The 24880-nt window shown below is 25.5% G+C and overlaps 1 protein-coding gene across 2 annotated transcripts; it reads right to left on the bottom strand.

The window, feature by feature from the left end:
- Positions 1–323: 323 nt before the first annotated feature.
- LOC135929600 (porphobilinogen deaminase-like) lies at positions 324–22223 on the bottom strand. 2 transcript variants are annotated; one of them, XM_065466256.1, is made up of 13 exons: positions 22114–22223; positions 22006–22075; positions 21914–21963; positions 21739–21872; positions 21600–21680; positions 21483–21558; positions 21272–21382; positions 20846–21004; positions 18999–19067; positions 18759–18851; positions 12315–12378; positions 10420–10643; positions 324–489 (listed from the first exon to the last, which is right to left on the bottom strand). In XM_065466256.1, the coding sequence occupies exons 1-13, from the start codon at positions 22153–22155 to the stop codon at positions 361–363; spliced, it is 1302 nt and encodes a 433-aa protein (XP_065322328.1). In that variant the 5' UTR covers positions 22156–22223; the 3' UTR covers positions 324–360. The 2 variants fall into 2 exon arrangements, with proteins under 2 accessions (XP_065322328.1, XP_065322330.1); XM_065466258.1 differs by lacking the exon at positions 20846–21004.
- Positions 22224–24880: the final 2657 nt, after the last annotated feature.

The following is a 24880-nucleotide window of genomic DNA, read 5'->3' as shown; positions in this document are numbered from 1 at the left end:
AATTAAAATGTAACAAATAATATTGATTTTGCAAATTTTAATTTATAACAAACAATACAAACGACGATTTATATTTTATAGTTGAAAATATGAAATATAAAATTGACATTTTCTGCTGTTATAAAAAAAAAACTAATCAACTTAATGTGCTTTTTTGGGAGTTGATTACAATTAGGTTACGTGATGTTAAAATATGGGCGCTTTTTTATACAAGTTAAATATCTTTATGTAATTTTTTAAGATAAAAATCTATTGCTTAAAATACAAAATAAGAAAGTAAAAATTGGTCTAAAATAAAATTGTGATTTATAAAATATTTTCTAAAAAAATGTAATTTAAATATAAAATTTCCTATTTTTTTTATAAGTTCCCTTCCCTAACCTTGGTTAAAATTTCTAAGGCACCCTGATTTAGCATCATTTCGGCTAATGTATGCCCACATTTTTCGGCGTTTAAATACATTGTGACAAGATTTTCGTTTACTGCCTCCTATATTTATTAAGCATAAATTTTTATTAATTTTGTAAAAAATGAATCCAAGGGAGTCGTAAAGTACAGTGTTAGATGATATACTTATACAGAAAATAAATTGATATATTTTACACATAATAAAATTAGTGGTTTGATTGTATGGTATCTATAAAATTTATGAAAAAGAAAACGATTGTAAAATTCACTAAGAAACAGGAGATGGGAGGAATTCCCAAATATAAAATTATTTTAAATATTTAAAAGTGTCAAACATATTTTTAATTTCAGAGTATCGTCGCTGATGGCCATAACCCTATAATTAATTTTCAAAGATATTCTTTTTCACTTCTTTTTATTCTTTTTTTAAAAAAAGTAACACAAAAAAATATTTTATTCAAAAAGAATGACCATTGCAATATTCGAAATTAATGTTAAAAGAAATTATTTTATCAAAATAAGTGTACATAAATAAAAAATATGAAAAAATAATTGGGGTCAAAATTGTATACTACTTATTTGAAATGCGTAATAAAATCTAACCGGAATGACAGCTTATAATTTTCCGAACCTTTATAATAAAATTATAAAGTAAACTGACTAGGTTTTTTAAAATAATTTTCAATAAAGCGCGATGCATTGCCAAGTGCGTTGATTAACTATATCCGACTCTATAATTCGAAATCATTTTGCTTCTCTAAATAGTCATGAATTCTTAGAAGATATTACATCCATGAAACTTTGAGCTATAAACAACAGAGAGTTCAACTTTTCTGATGTCATTTACGATGGACGGCCTAAGGCATCACCTGTCTAACAAATGTGATAAACCTGGCGACCATCTTAGACAATTTATAATGTCGCAATCCATTTCGCAGCAATTATGATTTTATTTTTATTTAAAACTAACTGTGAAGAAAAGTGATATAAATTTTTTTTTGTTTAGAAATTTAAAAATAAAAATCGAAATGGGCCTGAACCGTTATACCTATCGGTTCGACACCCGGATTAAAACATAATTATATAAAATATTTGTTAAAAATATCAAAAAAATGACCGTTTATGAAATTTCATTGAAATGTGTTTTTATTTTTAAAATTAATAATGCTTTTTTAAAGAGAAATTTATAACATTTTTATTATTGGCAAAAGTTTATAGATGGTGTTAAATATTTTGACATTAATTGGTAACCATTTTAATTCTAAAATTTTTATCGATAAAATTTATTTAAATATTTCGATTATTATATTGTAGAACCCTTAAATATATATTTTTTTAAAAGACATCAAATATTCTAGACCCTATTTTATATAATAATAGATTATAAAAACTATAAGTCTAGTTTAATTTTTAGAATATATAAATAAATATCTAAAATTTATGTTTAAAATTGTGAAGGATGAAAATAGTTCTATCCGATAAAATGACGTCTTTATTTAAAAATTTTTCACCATTAAATATATTTACGTATAATATGATAAAAATATATTTAAGTATATCAGATACCTGCAGGCCTGGCCCTAAACTCTGCCAGGGGTACACAGGCCGGATTTTAATTTCTTTTAAAAATACACGGGCCGGGCCTGAAAATTTTTTTAAAAAAAATCCGGGACGAGAAGAGAAGAGGTATATTTTAAAATTAAATATTTGAAATTGCCATTATTAGCTATAAAAATCAAAAATATATTTTAAATCCGGGCCGGGCCGTATAAATGGTACTTCTGCAAGTTTCTGATGTATATGTTAAGAACTTATACAATTAATAAGGCAAAATATTTTGAAAATATAATATGTATATGTTAAGAAACTTATACAATTAATAAGGCAAAATATTTAAAAAATAATGTATATGTTAAAAACTTATACAATTGAAGGTAAAATATTTAAAAACTAAATAATTAAAATGAAAATTTGTTTAAAAAAATAAATAAAATACATAATTTATTTTTGTAAGGACATTTATGACTTTAAATCTAAATAGTTTTTAGAAAAATAACAATTTACATTGATCATGAATAGTAATCGGATTTTACTTTCTTCACGATAGAAAGACTTTTGGAACAAAAAAGATCACAGGATTTTACTATTTTGATAATGCCAAAAACACAGCCGTTAATGAAAATCACGGCGGTGCGCTGTGGCCAGCAAAATTTAAAAAAATAATTTTCATATTTTATACATTTTTATTCTAATTGGTCAACATTCTGATATAATTGCATGTTACATGGAAAATTGCTAGATAAAATAGATCAAACATTTGATAGCACATCCATAGCCTGATACCGATTTTCAAATTGGCGATTTCAATGATGATGATAACAAGGATGTAACTCAAATAATTAAAATTAAATACCCTAATCAGATGACAGTATATTAATTATGCCCGAAATGATATCTGGAGCTTAAAAAAAATAGAATTAATGATAATTTGAAAAGAATTGTAAAATAGGGACATTTTTGTATAGTAGTTATAATAAAATTAATAAATATTAGAATTAAAAAATATACTGAATGAATGTATGCACAATTTCTTTTTTCCAGGTTTTATTTGGTTCTCCTCCTTTCCTAGAGTAACCCCATATATTACCATATATGACATCTCCCGCTTTATTTTGATCCATCCCCTTCTTTTTATTCGATTTCCATTTCTTTTACGTTCATTTCATACATTTCATGCTTCTCACATTCTATTATCTCGGTATTGAATTCCCTACAACCTAATAGCTTTGTAATTACTTGTCTCCAGGCTGTTATTTTTTTTCCTTCTTCGTCCTTTGATTCATATCTTTTGTATCTATTATCTCTACACTCACTCGCAAAGTGTCCTATTTCATTGCAGTTATAACATTTGATATTATCTCTATTCTTGTACCCTTTTGTCTTCTCCCTAATTTCCTCTCTTCTATTTCATTCCTACTATCAATATTAATAATGTGTACATTATTGCTAAAATAAAACCCATGGGCCTAAAAAAATTTTTTTTTAATATATCAGGGCCGGGCGGGCCGGGCCTAAGATTGTTAAACCCAGGCCGGGCCTCAATATTTTTTATAAAAATTTTAACATTATGAGTTAATGGTTATAAGATTATATTATATTATAGTTATGATTTATATAATATTGGGTAATTGTTAACACACCTAACACCCACAGATCGATCTAATTATTAATTTCCTGCAAATTTATTCAAAGTATTAATATTTTTTTTATAATTCATATCTAAATTTTTACAACATATTTTACCAAAACAATCAAATAAAGGAATATCTTAAATAAGCCCCAATATTCAAGTAGGGTAATTCCATACCAAATCGATAACTTTTCGGCTCGACCTTTTTAATTTCGATAAAATTTTGTATACTGAGAGAATATCATTAGAAAGCATCGAATCCAAAATTTTAGCCTCCTAGTGCTCATAGTTCCTGAGATATCAATGGTCAAAAGTGCCAAAAATGACGTTTTTTCGAAAAATGCGATTTTTTAAAATTGAGATAAGTTAAAAAATAATGATTTTAAAAATATAGGTTATATGTCAATTTATAACTCTATTAAGGGCCTTTTATTGAATATTAAAAATTTTTTCAAAATAATATTGTTGCGGTTTTTATTTAAGTTATAAATTTTAAACATGAAAAATCCAAGTGTTTCGCTTTCCAAATTTTTTTGAATTTAATATTTTCTTATTCTCTAACCTTATATCTATTCATAAAAAAAATATAAACTTGGGACAGCCATGGGTTTTTTAGTTATTGCGATTTAAAAAATAAAAAAATAAATATTATTTTTAAAAATAGATGGCGCTCCTTTATAAAATTACGCGTTTTGTTAAAATTATTATTTTTTTTAAACTTTTTTCCATTTTAAACATAAATAATAAGATTTTCCAGCATTAATAATTTTAAATTTCGTAAAATTATTTTATTAATTTGTAAATATAATAGATAAATAAAAATTCATGAAAGATATTACTTATTTTCGGTTTTCCTTAAATTTAATTGTTTTGACGCCATGATAATTTCGTTTTGCGATAGATTATATGTACGCCCAGTAGCCGTTGATGGGTTAACTATTGTTAAAATATTATTTTTTGGTATGTAAAGGAGATCTTGTGCCGCTGGATAAACAAAAGAATTTGCTGGTCCTTTAGGATGAAGAAAATTTATTTCATCTCTAATTACATTTACCTCTTGTACAAATCCTAACCACCAATCGTTATCATACACACATGTTACATATCCTCTAATCTCATCGATTAACAGATCCTCAATCAAAAGATCTTCACGTTGATATATTATATTCTTCACAACAAATGTCTGCGAATTAGAATATACTTTAGTTTTGAGCTTAGTTAAACCAATAGGAAACACTGCGTGAATTTTTTGTGTCCCAGGTATTGAGATAGCTTTACTAAACCTCTCACGTAGCCTCATCTCTTCTTCCTCATACTCTGGTATGGTGGCATAAGAAAAATTTATACCTTTTATATGCTCTTCCGCATATTTATGTAAAGGTGTAATTATTTGATCAGTATAAGGTCTTTGTAAGCTTGCCTTGGCAACTAACCTTTTTAATATGCCGTCGCAGGCACTTTTACCATGTGCCGTAGAAAAAAAATGCCATTCTGCTTGGACACCAAAATCGATTTCATGGTAACAAACATTGATGAAGTTTTTCCTATTTTTATATTGAGCTGCTGAACCATCAGAAAAGTAGTAAATTTTTTCTGGTGGAGTGTCGAATTTATTTTTTAAAAAATTAATCAAATGCGATTGGAATAAATGGAATGAAACAGTATTATGAATTAAGGATTCCGATATTACCACAAAACTTAGGTTGTTAATTAGATTGCCTATTTTATAATAAATTGAGAATGGATGCAGCGTAGCTTGCGAAGTTGTCCAATGATAACCCTGAACTTCGTCTTGGACAATAAAGGAATAATTTTCTGAAAAGTCACAAATAATTAGATAGTGATTATTTTCTAAACTATTTTTAAGGTTATTGTGAAATGAACTTTGTTGTTCACAAATAAATGAATGGCATATGAGAATATTCATTTTATCGAAAAAATAATTAATAAATTCGTCTGAAGATTGAGAAATAGTCTCCAGAGTTGTTCTATCAACCGAAACTCATTGTTTAGACGTAATAAGAGCTATATCATTTTTTATAAATAATTTTTCAATGCGTTCTTTTAAGAGTGTCGAGCCAGGAGACCCTGTGAAATGAACTTTGTTGTTCACAAATAAATGAATGGCATATGAGAATATTCATTTTATCGAAAAAATAATTAATAAATTCGTCTGAAGATTGAGAAATAGTCTCCAGAGTTGTTCTATCAACCGAAACTCATTGTTTAGACGTAATAAGAGCTATATTTTTTATAAATAATTTTTCAATGCGTTCTTTTAAGAGTGTCGAGCCAGGACACTTGCTACAGTCACCAAAATAAGGTTAATGATGCTTACTACCAAGTGAATGTATGGAAATATTCTAAATACCAACCTAATTTGCTAAATACCGACCAAAATTTATTAAAATGTAATAAGATCCTTATTATTTAATATATTAATACGGAATCACGTGGTCGAGTCCGGCCTCCTATATATTATCCCCCCAAGGATGGAACCACCAAGTTAGAATAAGAAAAAAAACATGATCATTGCCGGGATTCGAACCCGGGACCATGGGATAAGTAAACCAAGCTCTTGCCTACTAGGCCATAGAGGCTTTCCAAAAATCACGATTTTTCAAATATATATTATAAATATATTTGGTAGTGCCTATCCAAATGAAAAATGAACAAAATTCAAATTTGATAGATGGTACCTTAAGGTACCAAGCATCATTAACCCCAAAATAACAGGTTGGTAATGGGGGGTTGCAAATCATTCTGCCTCTAACATCTCTATAAGTTGTTAATATATCCTCACCATTTTTAGTCAATGTTGCTAATTCACAGCCTAAAATCATTAGTTTAATATTCTGGTGTATGCTACAAACGCATACACTATGTGTTCCGCTAGCCCCTGCCAATATGCAATTTTTTGGTCTTAAGCTTGCTAATTTCGAAAATCCAATTGTTATGCTTGAATTACTCTCCTTAAAATGATTATATAATTCTTTTAAATTATTAAGAACTAGCCTTTTTTGAGCGTTCACTCGTTCCCCCTTTTCAATGATAGATATGCAATCTTTTTTTCCTGGTAATACCCTGCTAACTTCATTACTGCAAAAAAAACTTTTAACAATATCAACTGTTTTTTGATTGAGATATTTTGCAGGCTTTCGATTTGGAGTTGAAAGAATCCCCTTTTCTTCTAAAATGATTTTGGAATTATATTCCATATGATATGTAGCGTTAAATTCCGTTTTTATTTTATTTGCACTCCAATTAGGAGGCAGAATGGTCAGCAATTGATATTTTTTATTTTTAGATAAATTAGGATAATGTAATTTCATATTGTTGAGTATATCATTATTGTCTTTTGTGTCCGATTCTGGATTGTTAATTATTATATCTGAAAGAGCTTTTGATATTTTTGCTATCTTTTTTTTGGATAATTTTTTTCAGTTAGTTTTTTTTTCTTAATAGGAGATATTCCAATTTCGTCTAAGGTTAAATTGATTGAATCTATTGATGCGGATGCTGTGGGGATATTATTTACATATTCGCTATCAGAATTTATATTTTCAATTTTTTTTGTGATAAACGCTTACGACATTTATCACAAATATAGTGTTCCGCCTCAATGTTTTGAAATTATGTCATCCACATCCACGTCGTGACTTTACGCAGGTTCTTTTTACAATTAAAGTGTTTAGATTCTTTAAAAGGATTTGCACATTTATATTTATACATTATAAATAATTTTAAGAAAAAATTAATATTGAAAATATTTGTAAAATAAAAATTAATTAATATCAAGGCAGGTGCGGGAAAACTTGCTTTATATAGGAATTGTAACTATCTTTTTAGGAAATTAATCATTTATTATAAAAACTAATAATTTTTACAAGTTATCAATAAAGTAATAATAATAATAAATAAGTCTATCAAATGATCTAAATAATATATTCTCATAATATTAATGCTGGAAAATCTTATTATTTATGTTTAAAATGGAAAAAAGTTTAAAAAAAATAATAATTTTAACAAAACGCGTAATTTTATAAAGGAGCGCCATCTATTTTTGAAAATAATATTTATTTTTTGATTTTTTAAATCGCAATAACTAAAAAACCCATGGCTGTCCCAAGTTTAAATTTTTTTTATGAATAGATATAAGGTTAGAGAATAAGAAAATATTAAATTCAAAAAAATTTGGAAAGCGAAACACTTGGAGTTTTCATGTTTAAAATTTATAACTTAAATAAAAACCGCAACAATATTATTTTGAAAAAATTTTTAATATTCAATAAAAGGCCCTTAATAAAGTTATAAATTGACATATAACTTATATTTTTAAAATCATTATTTTTTAACTTATCTCAATTTTAAAAAATCGCATTTTTCGAAAAAACGTCATTTTTGGCACTTTTGACCATTGATATCTCAGGAACTATGAGTACTAAGAGGCTAAAATTTTGGATTCGATGCTTTCTAATGATATTCTCTCAGTATACAAAATTTTATCGAAATTAAAAAGGTCGAGCCGAAAAGTTATCGATTTGGTATGGAATTACCCAGTATTAATAATATATTTTTTATAATTCATATCTAAATTTTTAGAATATTTACCAAAACAATCAAATAAAGGAATATCATGGCACAAAATACTAATGATATAATTAATAAAATTAAATATAATATTTATTCTTTTAGAAATACAAATAATAATTTAAAATCTGAAATATGGGCTAAATTTAACATCATCATAGATGAAAATAAAAAAAACATTGGCTACGTACAATGTAAGAATTGTTCAAGTATATTATCTTATAATTATAAACATGGTACATCACATCTAAAAAGACATAAATGTGATGGTAAATCCATGAAAATTAATAATTTTTTTACACCTGAAAAACCAACCTATGAATGTAATATAAAATATTTAAAAATTATAAAATAAATTATATTAATATTGTGCAATTAGATTATATTTTCAAAATACTATTTATTATACATGCATTTTTTTAAATAGCGATTTATTTTTATTTTATAAAATAAATAGTAAATTAAATACAATATATTATATTCTCAAAATATTTTCCATTTTTATAAATTAAATATTAGTTTTATTTTTTTTAAATGCAATATAAAATATAGTATATGCTCAAAATATTATTACCATTTTTATGAATATTAGTTTTATTTTTATAGTAAATGCAAAAAATATAGTTATAAGCTCAAAATATCCATTTTTATAAATAACAGTTTTATAATTTTTATAAATTCAATATAATATTCTCAAAATATTAGCTTTTTTATGTATTTTTTAAATAATAAGCGATAATGCTCGCTGAAAAATTTGGTAAAATACCTCATAGGTGAATATTTTTTATTCCAGGTCGAATATAATTTTAAAAAATCCGAGCCGGGCCTGAATTTTTTTTTTAAATATCCGGGCCGGGCCTTAAATTTTTAAATCCGGGCCGGGCCGTAAAAAATTTTTTTTAAATTTATCCGGGCCGGGCCTTAAATCTATAAATCCGGGCCGGGCCGTAAAAAAATTTTTTAAAAAATATCCGGGCCGGGCCTAAAAAATTTAAAACCGGGCCGGGCCGTGAAAATGGTGCCTCTGCAGGTCTCTGATATATACATTATAATATTTTAGCTTTACTCATGATTAATTTTACTATTACATATACACGTATATTTATAACGGTAATAGGAAAAAAAAACCCCGGAAAATAAACCCCCAGGAAAATAAACCCCTTGGGATTATTTTTATACACTCTCATATTTAAGTATATCTAGCAATAATTTATATTGAATTGGTATTTAGACAATTGCAAGTTAATAATTTGTTAAAAATATTATTGTTCAGCAACTAGTTAAATGAACAGATATTAAAATGTATTATGATCATTAAGTTTTAAAATGTATTTTTAATCAAAAGAATAAAAATTGTTTATAAATTAAAAAAGCTATAATTGGTATTTAGACAATTGCAAGTTAATAATTTGTTAAAAATATTATTGTTCAGCAACTAGTTAAATGAACAGATATTTTCCCAGTACCAATTTAAACATCAGTTTTTCTTATTTAAGCATTTTTTTATGAAGAGTAGGCCAAATAAAAATATACCTATATTATTAGGTCTTAAGTAAATTCTATAAAAATGAAAAAAAATTCTTGGGGAATTTTTTTCCGGGGGTTTATTTTACGGGGTTTTTTTCCGGGATTCGTTTATAACAATATATAATAACAAAATTACGATTCGTATATAAAATATTATAATATTTATTTCATATCATTTCCAACACAATTATCAGAATTAAAAGTATTCAAATTATCTAAAAAAATTTTAAAAAATGTAATGAATGAATGTATGCAAAATTTCTTTTTTCCAGGTTTAATTTGGTTTTCCTGCTTTACTAAACGTTACCTCATATATTACCATATATGAATATATAAAAGAAACTCTATATGACCTTAAAGGTTTAGCAAAAGGATCCTCATTTCTCGGTTCAAACCCGAATCGGGGCGGTTTGAGAACTGAACTGCGATTGCTTGGACTTTATAATAATTTCCATAGTTAGGTCGATAAATTTTTTTTATATTATTAGCTTTCAATACTCATCAGATTAAATATAAAAAATCTAACCAAATCAGGATAACTCGTTAGCAAAGATTTTTTAAATAGCAATCTCTCAATTGATAGAGGAATTTGTTATAAAATCTCTAATAATTAAGTGCCAAAGTGTTTTTACGGCGGGAAAATAAAATTCAAATAAATTTTTAAAATAGTTATTTTGTGAATTTTTATATAGTTAACATCATACTTTATTTAAAATGGAATCATTATGATTTTTGAGCTGGCTCTCGTCGTTCCCTTTATCGTCAGGATTATGTAAAGCAGCGCGCTTTTTACTATCTTCAGTATTTATTTTCATATCAATATTTGGGAATTCTGTAGCTTCTTCGTTAAATTCTATATCCTTTATGTCAATGTGAGAAGATCCAGATGGGTTCAAATATATTCCGGTAATAATATGCGCTGCTGAATCTGTTATTATCAGTCAAATATATAATCAATTATAAATGATATATATACAATTCTGAATGTTATTTATCATCCCTCTAAACATATTTCCTTGTCTTAAATACGCGTTTTGGATTTTAGACACTCGTTTAAACAAAAAAGTTATATAATATATATCGACTAAGTAATAACTAAATTGTATATCTTCTTAATGTTGTAATATTCAGATGAATATTTTTAAACGAAAAATGTCTTATTCAAATTAGAAGAATTATTACGATATTATTTTACTTTTTGTTACTTTTAGTTTATTTTAATTTTATTTTTAAATTTTTTTTACTATAATCTTTATATAATATTAATTTAATATATATTTACTTTATAATTAATGTAGATGAATAAAAAAATAAAATATGTTACAATCTTCATACACTTATTTATTCAACTATTTTCTACAAGTTGTTCTCACACTCTCAATTTAATACTTAAAACAGATTTCAGGTAGTCATAGCGTTTTAATCTCAGATCGAATTTTTTGAGATCATACAATTTAATGTAGAGTTGGTTGTTATAGTTGATTTGTTTTTTTTGATGATATGGGAAGCATTTTAATTGGATTTCATCCATCGTAAGCAATATTGCAGTAGTGTGAACTATACGCAAAAAAACCAAGGGTGTAGCAACATGGGATAAAAAATAACAATAAAGTTTTAAGGCCCTATCGGCTGATCAAAGAGATGATCTGATGCTCTGCAGTGCCAAATATAATCATTTTATGAATTTTAGTCTTTTGGGATTCCTGAATATTTTTAACGAATCCAAGTTCTTGTTCGATTAAATATTGGGCATCAATTTTTACTGGCCTTATGAAAATTATAAAGCACATGGAATCTCAAAATTCTCATATCATAGTGTTGTTAAACGGCTTGTTTTGAGCCGATTTTTAAAAACTGCTAACTCAATATTTCATCCAGAATAATAATACTCAAGCCCGAAAATTTTGTTCGTAAAAGGAATAAAGGTTTAGACAACTATTAGCGAAATTTTGAGGATTAGGCAATATTTTTCTGGCGAAAATATTGAGTTAGCCGTTTTTAAAAATCGGCTCAAAACGAGCCTTTAACAACATTACTCATATCATCAGATAACAAACTCGAAATTAAATTGTATGATTTCAACAAAGATCTGTTCCATCTGTGTTTAGGAAGATAATAAAATTTAGTTATTATTTAGTAAATATATTATATACGGTTTTTATTTTAAACGAGTGGCATTCTAAAATCTAAAACATATAAATGTGTATTTAAATTTTTTTCTTTTTCTACCCCTTTTTTATATCACGTTTATTTTTGTGCTAAAATAATTAAGATTTATACAACTATGATTATGAATGAATTATAGAAACAATATAGAATATGCGCGAATTTTATAATAATAGTTAAGAAATTTAATCATTTTTCCTTTTTTTTACTTATGTACAAAATTTTTTTTATAAGGAGCTGTTTTTCAAAAAATTTAAAAGTAATGGATGAATCTATCTTTCTATATTCCTATTTATTAAATCCTAATAAATTACATATTAAAAAAGGAACATAGTTTTGTGCCATTACAATGACCATCAAAGGCTTTGATTTTTTGACACAAATATTTGTACTCCTATGATATGAGGGTTAAATAACATTATAAGAAACAAACCTTTATTATATTTTTTATCTATCTTGTTAGCTAATCGATTTGATGCGGAACTGTTGAGAGTTTCCTTTATATTAAAATAATTCTCGTTATTAATATGACATAAACTAAGCATAATCTCAAGATACAGAAAATTCCCCACCTATAAAAATACTCCTGTCTCTAACAATTTTTTTTATAATAGGTTTTTTAAAATATTTTTCACTACTAAAGATTTTTAAAAAAAATTTTTATTCTTATAAAAATCAATTAAAATAGAGAAGTATAAAATAAATGATGTTTACAAGAATACCGGGGGGGGGGGGCAAATTTTATTAAAAAATATCATGAATGCTTATAAATATGAAAAAAATCATTTGTATCCTTAATATTCAAGTATTATCAGTTTTCTAATAATTTTGTGTTTCAATCAACTTGCTTTATACTAGGGATGTGAGCCCGAGCGTGAACTCTCGTGTTTTTGGTGAACCCGTATCTTTTTTTCTAAAGTTGAGGGTTTCAAAAGTGTTCCAAAAAATAATTTCTTAAAATAATGCTTGTAAACGTTCGTTTTTTATGTTCGTTTCAATTTTAAAAAATCCTATTATTTTTATTCGTTTTATATAAAAATATTAATTTAATAATAATCCATACTTTTTTTAAAAAATGGGTTAATTTTTAAGTGAGCTGTTTCTTTTATATCATATTTGAATGTTTTAACCAACCACTAATTATGTCCTATATTTGGGTCTAAAAATCGACTAGACCAGCTCTGAGCACGAACAGACCCGAGGTCCAGACCTGGGATTCAGATGAATAATGTTATTACAAATACTTTAAATAAAAAATATTTACCAAAAATATAGAAACAGCAAAATGCAATGGCATTTTCTGAGGTTAGATAGTAAAGCTCTGGAAGCAACTCAGCTTGGGGTTAAAAAATTTTAATCGGGAGTACTTAGCGTCTTAAAAATACCAAAAAACAAGGATTTAAATGAGTTACTATGTTGGTTAGCTGAGCGATTATTCCCAGCTATACCATCTTAGTTCAGAATTAGATATGAACTTTCTGGCCGAATTTATTTAATTTCATCGCTATTTTTTTAACAGGTATTGATTTTTTTTTATATTTTAGAAATGTATGTTAGACATACACTAGATAACATTAGTTCATAAATTCGACAAGATTGAGCTTAAATGTGATATTTAAAACACCTTTGGATAGTTTTTATTTAGAGAGGGGGGAGAGGTTGGTTATAAACAAGCTTTTGTCCTGCCTATTTTGAAGCCAAAATATTATAATCTTTAATTTACACTTTTTATAAATTTTTGTAATTGCTATAATTGGGTAATGGCTAAATACAAGCTAACTCGGCTCAATCTTGAGGCGCTTTCCGAAGAAAATCCGTTAACATTGAGGCGTTTTATATATATTATTTTCCTGCAAATTTGAGCCTCTATCTTTTTAAGAATAACCCCGAAAAGCCAGAGTGATAGTTTAGGGCTAAAACACTTGGTCTAGCCGATTTTTTAGCCGGCTAAAAATATAATGTTTTTCTCAATATTCACTTTTCAGGAAAATGTTTTATTTTAATTATTTTTGTAAACAAAATATTATCTCAATGCGTTTTATTTTTAATTTAATCGCCAACATGATGTTATATTAACATCACATTCACAACACTGAAGAATAATAATTAATAAACTTTACTTCAAAAATATAAAAAAATGGAAATTTTATTATTAATAACTCATTTTTAAAATAATAGGAAAGTTAAATTTAATAAAAAAAAATTTCTTTATAAATAAATAAAAAAATAATAATTATTAAAAAACTTCAAAAATATATTTAAAAAACGCATGTTGATTGTTGAGGAAAATCATGGCAAATTAACATGCATTTTTTATATTTCTGAAGTTGTTTATTTATTAATTTTTTTTTTAAATTTATTTATATCATTTTTTTTATTAAATTTAACTTTCACTATAATTTTAAAAATGAATTATAAATAATAAAATTTCCGTTATTTTATATTTTAAAGTGAAGTTTATTAAATTTTTCAATATTGTGCATGTGAGGATTTAATATAACATCATGTTGACGACTAAATTAAAAATAAAACCCATTCAGATAAAAATATTTTGTTTACAATAATATTTAGAACATATATACTTCTAAAAACTTGAAGGTGAATGATTACTTTTTAAAAAAATTTATTTTAATTTTAAACTTCTTCAAACAAATATATTTTTAGCCGGCTATAAATACCGATATGATTAAATACTGCATTCCTAAAATGCATTGATTAAAATCAATTAATCATTCAATCAAAATTGATAACATAATCTTTTTTTAAAATAATTTTCAGAAACATTTTATTTAATATAACATAAATCAAAATATCAAATAATTTTTAATTCTATTTTTACTTAATATATTTGTAAAAAAAAATATTTACTAGATTATTGCCACTCAAATCTTATTTTCATTTTTTAAATTTAGCAAATATATATCCACAAGAGGGCGTTAAATGCATAAATATGAAAATTTCATCTTAGGAAACCAGAATAATTATTGGTTAGTGCTTTTTTATATTTAGGTGTAAATACATGTGTAAAACCTAAAAAAATTTTAAAAAAAATATTTGATATTTAATTAATGAGTATGGTTAGAATCGAAAAATAATAGAAAACTTGTAAGACACATATTGATGTCGTTATTGACCAAATTCTCTTCATTTTTATTTATTAAGCGTACATTTAGAGGTTAAGCATTATCCTAAAAAATATTTTGAAAATATTATGATTTGTCCGAATGCCGAGCTCAAAAAAGAGCTGGCAAGGAGCCTGATAGAAGAAATACTCGCGGGACAATTAATATTCGTCAAATCTATTGTGAAAAGATCTTAAATATCCCAAGAGAAAAATTATATTTCCTAGATGAAACAGGAATAAACTTGCATGTTGTACCAATCTAGGCCTGGGCGCCATACAATGCCAATCCAATAATAAAAATCACATCCTCTAAGGGCAAAAATGTAAGCATACTTTGTACAATTGGAATTGCAGGGGTAATCCATTATAAAATAAACGAAGGAGCTTATAATGAGTTATTATACCGTGATTTTATGACAGAGCTACCAGTGTCTTACCACCATATGCAATTATTGTAATGGATAATGTATCTATCCATAGAAACCATCTTATCGATTCTTATAAAGATAAGATTGAATACTTCTGAACTAGGACATATATGTACAATATATAAATTTCATCTTTAACAAATGTAAAATGCGTCCAAAAAGTTAATACCAGGTTCAAAATCAAGTTCTAATTAGAGATACTTGATTCTAATATTTATTATTATATATAATATAACTATAAGTATCCTGTTAATAATTTATTTTATATTGTTGTATTCGATAGGCTTATTAAATTATTATGATCAAATATCATTAAATATTAATGTAGAAAATATTCTTTAAAATTCATTTATTTTTAGTAGTGTTGTAAACGAACGCGTTCAAAATGAATTACATATTTTAGAAAAAAATGATGAACGGCGTTCCTATTATTTTTGACGAACTTTGAACGTGAACGCGTTCCTTTTTTATGACGAACGCATTCGAATTTAACGTTCGTTCAATTTTAAAAATATTTTTATTTATTTGAAAAATTTAATATTTCCGAATTTTTTTTTAAAAAGTATTATTTATTTTTTAATCGGCAGTGTATTTACTTTTCACATTTCAATTTTTTTAACACATAGTTTATTAATTTGAATATTATTGTTTATATTTTAATTTAATAGATTAGCATAAGCATGGATATTATTATTTAATCCTCATCATCTGATTCTGAATCCAAAATCAGATGAATTCTCATTACTATAGCCAAATATGATAAATGTTTTACATTAACATCCTATATTGAAGGAACTAATCCAATGCTTACCAAGTGTAAAATGTGGCCAAAAAGTATTATATTGTCAAAATCTTCAGATTCCAATTTAAAATGACATTTGATTTTAATATTGATTACTTGATTTTATATGATATAACTAAGTTAAATCATTAAATTTGAAGAAATAATGCATTTGGGATATTTGACCACAACAATAGCGATAGTTATTTTAAAATTAAAAAAATTAGTGGCCTCAAATGGTCAACCATTGATAGACGCCGTATTAAATGGGATTAATAAAAGGTATTAAACCTATCACTCTCAATTATTACATATATTTTATTTTTCTAAAAATTTGAACATATATATAAAGATCAATATGTTCTTTCTGCAAATATACATCCAGCATTCAAACTCCAATGGCCCAGAATGAACCTATTAAAAATAAACGTATAGCGTTATTGAAAAAAATGCTTTGAAAACCCTAGAGAACTGTTAATTTCGAGATATCCTTTTTGTTTGTCGAGAGTAGAGAATGGATTGGAGGAGGATAACTTATCTCAATTTTTTGCAAATAACAAAACAATATGTTTTTAATTAATTCTCCACGTTAAAAGAGCTGTTTATTAAGTATAATACCGCAATCCCCTCACCTGCCCCTGTAGAGCGTATAGGCTAACGCCGTATTAACTGCCAAGTGTTCCTGTCTATCAGATAAATATTTTGAAAACAATTGTTATTAAAATTTAATAAGAAAATTTTTTTATAAATAAAAATATCTTTTTATTCGCTATATTATTACATTTTATTTTTAATTATATTATCAAAATAAAACTATATTATTATTTAACATGGCTAAAATATTGTATTAAAAAATATAAGTTTATTTATATTAAATTAAATTTATCATAAAATTTTTTTTTTGAACATGAACTTAAACGTGAACGCGTTTGATTTTTGTCAATGAACGTTGAACGCGTTCGATTTTTTTAGAAATGTTTACAGCACTAATTTTTAGTGGTTATTTGAAATTTCCCTATTATTTTTAAGTTTCTAACAAGGGTTTTATATTTTAATAGTTGAACACAATTTGAAGTGATAATTTATATATTTTTATAAATAATTATTTTTTAAGAATTTTTTTAATAATTAATCTTATATTTTTTTATTTATTTAAACCAAGGTTGTGTATTTGACCGGTCAAATATTATAAAATTCACATTATGATTAATATTATCTTTATTTTGTATATAATAGTAAAATGAAATCTATAAATTTTATAATATTTTTATTCATTGTCATTCAATAACTTAGTTTCGCTCTCTATGGCAGAGTCTTATTCTGATTCATATTCAATTTTATCATTTTCTTTAATATTTTTAAATCAATTTACCTGTTGTCGAGTCAATCGATTTTATTTATAGTAAGAATATTAACCCAAATTGATAAATTTTTTTCAGAAGAAGTCGAAATCGGAATTTTTTTAGTAAAATGCCCCTTCTATTAATGGGCATGATGAGCAAAATCCATTCCACTAATTTGAGGCAGGAATCTGATTGTTTCGTATGGGAGTTACTCCCTTCTACATAATTTGCAAATAAACATTCCGCCTCTCATAAATTTATATCACTTGAAATATTTTGAACATCAGTTTGTAAATTGCCTAATTCTTGCACTAATATCACATACTTTATTAAATTTACTACTAGTAAGATGCTCCCCTTGATATTGGGGATCTCAATAAATTAACGGCATTGTCATCAAATGTATTTATATCGTTTTTCCTTTATTAACATATTTTTAATTCTTCAGATTTTTTTATCAAATATTCCTCCGGTCAATTAACTGAATTTGACCGGTCAATTGACCGATTAGCCAACCCTGCTCAGAACATTAATTTAAAACATGGCTAGTATTTTGTGTTAAAAAAAATGTAGTGGTAATTATTTATATTAAATTAAATATTAAATCAAATTAAAAAACAATATATTTATTCATAAAGTTTTGAACTAAACGCGTTCACGTTCTTTTTTAAAAGTGAAGGTTGAGCGTCAACGTGTTTGATTTTTGTCAAATGAACGTTTAACGCCTTCGATTTGTTTTTTTAGAAATATTTACAGCACTATATAAATAAATTTATGAAAAGTAAATAAAAAAAATATATTTCACATTATTCAAAATTTTCAATTCTTTGCATTTTGTTGGTTAAATTTTATTGTCAATCATAATTTAATGAGCTATAAATAGAAATATATTCACTTATCTTTTTATATCCATTTTAAGAAGGTAAAATATTGAGAAAAACATTCAATCAAATAAAACTTTTACTAGATATAAAGTTAGAGCAATTAAGCTCCTTGAAATAAATATTGTTACTCCAAACCCTGAACCCGAAACCTTTTTAAATTTTTTATCTCTGAACCTTAACTCTGACCCAACCCCTTTTTTGTATAAAGGGTTCACATCTCTGATTTATACAATAGAAATGATAAAAGTCATCGGACCTTTTATTTTTGGAATCAATGTTGAAATTTTAATTTAAAAAAAAAATTAAATTTTTTTTACTCTATTTATATTATCACTATATAAATCCATAGTAAACTTTTCAACCAACCGTTCTTTACCTTCCAAATCGCTAACCATACCGCAGAGAGTGACCTAGAATGTTAAGGTATTAATAATGAATGAATAATTATGATGATGAAGATGATGAAATGTGACAAACTTAAGTAGGAAATGAAAAAGGGTTTAATTATTTTTTTATAATAATTCAATGTGTAAAGTTTATAATATAAAACATAATACTTGAGATATTTTTCCATCTATTTCCTTTAAAATTGTTCTAACACCAACTGGAGCTGAACACCCACCTTGCTTAGAAAATAAATAATAAATTATTTAATTAAGAAAATTTATATTAGAAGCCCTGCACTGTCACTAGGTAGGTCCAAACCAAAATTTGTTTTATTTTACCCTGAAAGGATCGATAAACTGTTTCTTTTTAAATTTTTGACCGTATAAATACGTTTAAACTTACGATAATAATAATAGCTCTAAGATTATTAAATATATAAAAATGGATAAGTGCTGATAATTCAGAAATACTTGCCTTTTGTCTAAATCGATCAAAATAATTTTCTGGTTAAATCCTTTTTTTATAACTATATGTATTTTTCTTTAAATATTTCTAATAAATTTTTAACAGAAATTAAAATCATTCTATAATACCTTTAGAAATTAATTAGAATATAAAATCATCATTTTTTTTAATTTCAAGATTTCATGACTGGGTCGGCGAACTGAACTCAAAATATTATGGGCGGGTGTGGATCAAAAATCTAACATCTTAATTGAGACCTTTAAAAACAGGCCCAATGCAGAACTATAATTTAGATAATAAAGTTTCATAAATCAAAAAATTGTATAAATAAAATTTTATTTAAATATGTTGATTCTCAACACATTGTCATCTCAATGCTGGAGTGAACACAGAAACATCTTTAAAAGCTAATTGAGATTATATTTTTCAATTTAGATAATACAAGAGCAATATTGTTAAAATTTTGAAAAGTAACTAGCTAATAAATTACATTTAAAAAATAAAATATTTACCACTCTATATATTATTTTCATAACTCTTCATATCTATGATATAACTTTATAATTAAAAGTAAATTAAAATACAATTTAGATGGTTATAATTACTTAAATATAAAAAAACATTGAACAAGAAAAATTTAATTAAAGATATTACTGAACTGGGGATACCACAATTTAGTACTCATTTGCACTGTAAAAAAAATGTCACAATATAATATTTATTTCCACCTGAAGAAAAAATATTATAAATATATAAACAAGATAATGTAATATTTTTTTTCAAAAAAATTGGACTTGATATAATTTTTATTTGACTGTAATAATAAACTATTTTCAAAATTGATATCTAAAAAGATGTACTAGTTTTCTTTCTTAAAAAGTAGGCTTTCCTAGACTAAAGAAAAACATTCTTCAAAAGAGTTTGATCAATATATTTATTAAAAATTTAAAATCAGATAATGAATAAAACATATATTAATCAGATCAGGCAAATCCGGATTGATAAGTAGTATGATTTTAAAAATCTAGGTCGAGCCAATGCAACAACAAATAAACGAATTCAGCTTCGATTGATTTTTGGAAAAATTAATTTAAATTATACCAATTAATCAGCTTGAGCATCATTTAATAGAGCGTTTAATATTTTATTTCCTTCATATTTTCCATTTCCGTTTGGCAACATTTTTGCAAATTATTCAAAAATAAACATGTTTTCAAAAATTAAAATCCAGACAAAAATTTTTTTTTTAAATAAAACTATTTTTTTTAAATCTGGGCCAGGGCCTGCAATTTCTAACTCTAAATGTCTTTGATATGTATATTTAAGATCTTTTTTAAAAAAATTAAGTAGTTATTTTTATTATGGTTATTTAACAAAAATGTAACTAGTTACTTTAATAACATTAAAAAGTAGTAAATACATTTTGATGTTAAGAATGAATCTATAATATATTTGATTACATATTCTTTTTGGACATCAGATTTGTCCAAAATAATTCACTCCAAAACTGAGGTGACAAAAATGGGTAAATTATGTGTATTTAAATTTTTACAATAGTTTTTAGAAAGGTTCTTTCAGCCAATATTTGGACAATAGTAGAGATATGATTTAAAGGAGCTAGCAGACTTAAAATATCTATTCTAGATTCTAAACATTCGACAGCCAAAACTCCTTGTCCAACTGCGTAATAATAATTTTTATCATCTAGTACCTAATTTTATATAAGAAATAGTGCCAAAAAACAATTTGTCACATAAAATTTAAATATAATTATTATTAGAAAAATTACTTTTAAATAATATTATTACATAAATTAATGCATTAAAAAGTAACTGCACTAACTTTATTGCCATTTTTCAAAATTTTTAAATGTAAATATATCTACTGAATGGTTTTTTATAATCTAAAAAAATTAACTTAAATGCTGATATTACAAGATCATATTGGAAGAGGCCTAATATAAATAGAATTTTAAAACTTGTGCAATCTTGTCCTCCCAATTCAATCTCTGCAAGCCAGCAGAGGCTAATATAATAGCATCAAATTGTCCTTCATCTAATTTTCTTATCCTTGTGTTGATATTACCTCTCTTTATATAATTTTTTTTTTTTTTAAATTTGTTGTATGTAAATTTATATTATGATATCTTATAAATAATATCTTTTAAAATTATTCCAAATACAATTTACTATATCTTTAACAATAAGGTGTGGATATGTATGCCTAATTTGAGCCATTCTTCTAAGTGAACTAGTTCCTATAATACTGAATAATATTAATATTTTAAGAAAATATAACTTAATAACCTATTGTTTGGTAGTAATTCAATATTTTTAATTGAATGCTTTTGTGTGTTGATGATAACAACATCTTCAGAACAAACTCTTCTATTTAATTAATATAATGTATATACCATACAATTTTATATATTTAATTATTATAAACTTTAATATAGCCCCAATAACTAATTTAGATGGTAAAGTTGTAGGTAAGTCTTTTAATGAATGCACTACAATATCAATTTGATGAAGTTCCAAGGCAACTTCTAGTTCTCTGGTGAATAGTGCCTTTTCTCCAATCTAATATAGTTTAAAAATTTAACATCATAGTAAACTAAAACTTTTGGTAAAGGTATGTCAAGGATATTATCGCCTATTGTGTCGATTTTAACTTTAACAATTTTATACAAAATTATATACATGTAAATTATACCTATCTCACATTCAAAAGAACATATTTTCGTTAATTCCTTAATCACGTATTCAGTTTGTACTAAGGCTAGCTATTTTTTGAATATAAATAAAATAATTTAAAGTAAACTTGACTTCTTCGGGTACCCACTCTTAATTTTTTTATTCCCATAAATTACCATATGTTTTATTTTAGGTTATGGAATGCTTCCTATAGAAATATTCATGCTAGAAAGTAATATTAAAGATTGAAATATTTATTTTTGACGGTGAAAAATCTGAAGTGATAGAACTGTATTGTATGGGTTGAATCAGGCAAATATTATTTTATTTTAATCATATTTGTTTACAGATTCTATGAACATTATATTTCAATATTGATAGTAATCATAATTTACACTAAAGAAATTATACTTAAAATCAGCCATCACTCACCTTTAAAGTAATTAAATTATACTGTATTTCTCGGGTATAGGCTTTTTTTTGCCCCATTCCTTTTTAAGCCTTAGAGATTTTGTACCTACAAATACGTGCGGCTTGCCCACAAACGTGTAGAGGGTTTCACATATTTTTACTTTTATACCCAAATTAAATTATTCCAATTAGATGGAAATGAGGAAAACCTAGCGTGGCTCTGTTGAACCTTCAACGCTAGAGGTAAGAAGCGCTATATATCACGTATCAGGTAAATATTTATTTAGAACCAAGCAATGACATATATTATTATATGTCATTGGAACCCTGGTACAAACAAATATTAAATTGTCACATATTTATTTAGTACTCCATTTTATAAATTATTTTATACTTTGATAAATTTATAAATGTTTAAATTTCTCGCAATCTTTATATAAACCCTATAAATCTCATAAAATATATTTTTATTTCTAAAGTTTTTCAGAAAGTTAATTAAATTTAATGCAATGCAGACAAACACACATTTTCAAATCACACTCATAACCTTTTACTATTCCCTACTCCATCTACCGCTTTATACTCCCTATAAAAATTAAAGTAAATTTTTTTTAGCCCCGTAAGATTGTAAAGGCTAGTGACGCCCCTGATTAATATATATATAACAAATAAAACTTTATTTACAACATATATATAGAGAGAGAAATTTAATCCTTATTTAAAAAGCAAATTATTAAAATAGAATTAAGTTCTCGCTTCTAATCGATTATATAATAGTCCTTAGCACATAACTACCACTCAGTATGAAGTTAATAGTGGAACTGTCGATAACCAAAGTCACTGGCCTTCAGCGAATATATTTGTATCTATATATTATAAACATATTTGGATGGAGTTCTAACCAATATATATAAAATTTTAATAAAGTGTAGGCTTCATCTCTGATCTAATAGCTAATGATTAATTACATTGTGGGTATTTGTGAGATGATTATCCAAATATAAGTTTTCAATAAATTTATTTAAATTTTTTTGCCTATGATTATTTCAATTTTATGAATATCAAGCATTTTCGAATATAATTTATCATCAGAAAACAGGCTAATTAAAATCTTACATATTTGACTGCAATGGGAATCAGATATAACTTAAATAAAAAATATATACTTTTTATTATGAGCAATTTTAAAATATTAATATGAATAAAAAAATTAACTGTGCCAGGGTTGCCAGGTCAAAATTTTTAAATTGCGGGAGAAATTTGGTATTTTGCGGGGGTAATATTAAAATTGTGGTAGAAATATAAAAGTTGTTAAAAATAAATTTTGCGGGCCTTCGGCCGGTATTTTGAATTGACTCAATTATCCATCCGCCTATTATCTTTTATAATTAGTTTATATAAATACAGTCGGTAACTATTTTTCAAAATAAAATAACATCTTGATTTATTAAAATATATTAATTTATAAAATAACCAACCATCCTTTTTAAATATAAAAGAATGTAAACAAGATAAAATTTTATAAAAAAACAAACGATTTTAATTTTACAATGTAAAAAATATATTTTATGCGAATGCGCAAAACATCCGCAATTGGAAATCTACCTTGTGTGTGTGTATAACATTATAGTGATAGGCGCTTAATTATCACGTATCACGTTTAAATACATAATTATGTAATATTGTACTCATTTCAATGATAATTATTTTATTTATTATTGTTCAATCACATTATTATGATCAGTGCAGGAGAGTGTATCTACATCCATTGCAAAACAAAAATATTCTCCAAAAATAAGAAATAATATAGATGCAACTACAGTTGCTATCATTACAATGTGCATAGAATCTTTCCACGTAATATTTAACGACTCCAAGATAAATGAAAACTTTACTTGTAGAACAAAAATGAGCAAATATATCATCAATGTTTTAGAACCTGAACTCAGGAGGTCAATTCTTGACGATTTGAAAGATCTGCATACATATGCAATTCTAACAGATGCATCTAATAAGGGAAATATTTAAATATTTACCTTGATCCTCTGCTATTTTAACAAAATTAAGGACGTGTCAAGGAAACGATTAAATTTTTTCCCCTAAATAGTGAAAAATTCAAAGGCATAGTTAACCATATAATGGTAAATATAGCAGATTCGGGATTATCAATAAATTGTATGTAAGCTTTCTGATCTGATAATGCCTCAGTGAATTTGGAAAAAACCAGAGTGTATTTACAGAATTGAGTCAGCACAATGTTGGTTGCGATATGTTCTTAAAATTTCATAAACCTTTAAAAATATATTTCTTAAATAAAAATTATAAAAGCTGTCCTAAAATTTCGAAATTATTTTTCCAATAATGAATGGCAGAGGTGTATTTAGGATTGATGTCACATGTAGGAAATCTACTACATGCTATTAATGTGCAGTTGCAATCAGAAGAATCTCAACAAAGTTCACAAAATTATGCTGCAGATGTGT

Source organism: Gordionus sp. m RMFG-2023, chromosome 5, assembly GCF_954871325.1.
Source record: "Gordionus sp. m RMFG-2023 chromosome 5, tfGorSpeb1-WG-v2, whole genome shotgun sequence".
In the NCBI taxonomy this organism is placed as follows: Eukaryota; Metazoa; Nematomorpha; class Gordioida; order Chordodea; family Parachordodidae; genus Gordionus; species Gordionus sp. m RMFG-2023.
Note: the sequence above shows the minus strand (reverse complement) of the source record. Positions and strands in the feature narration are given on the sequence as shown.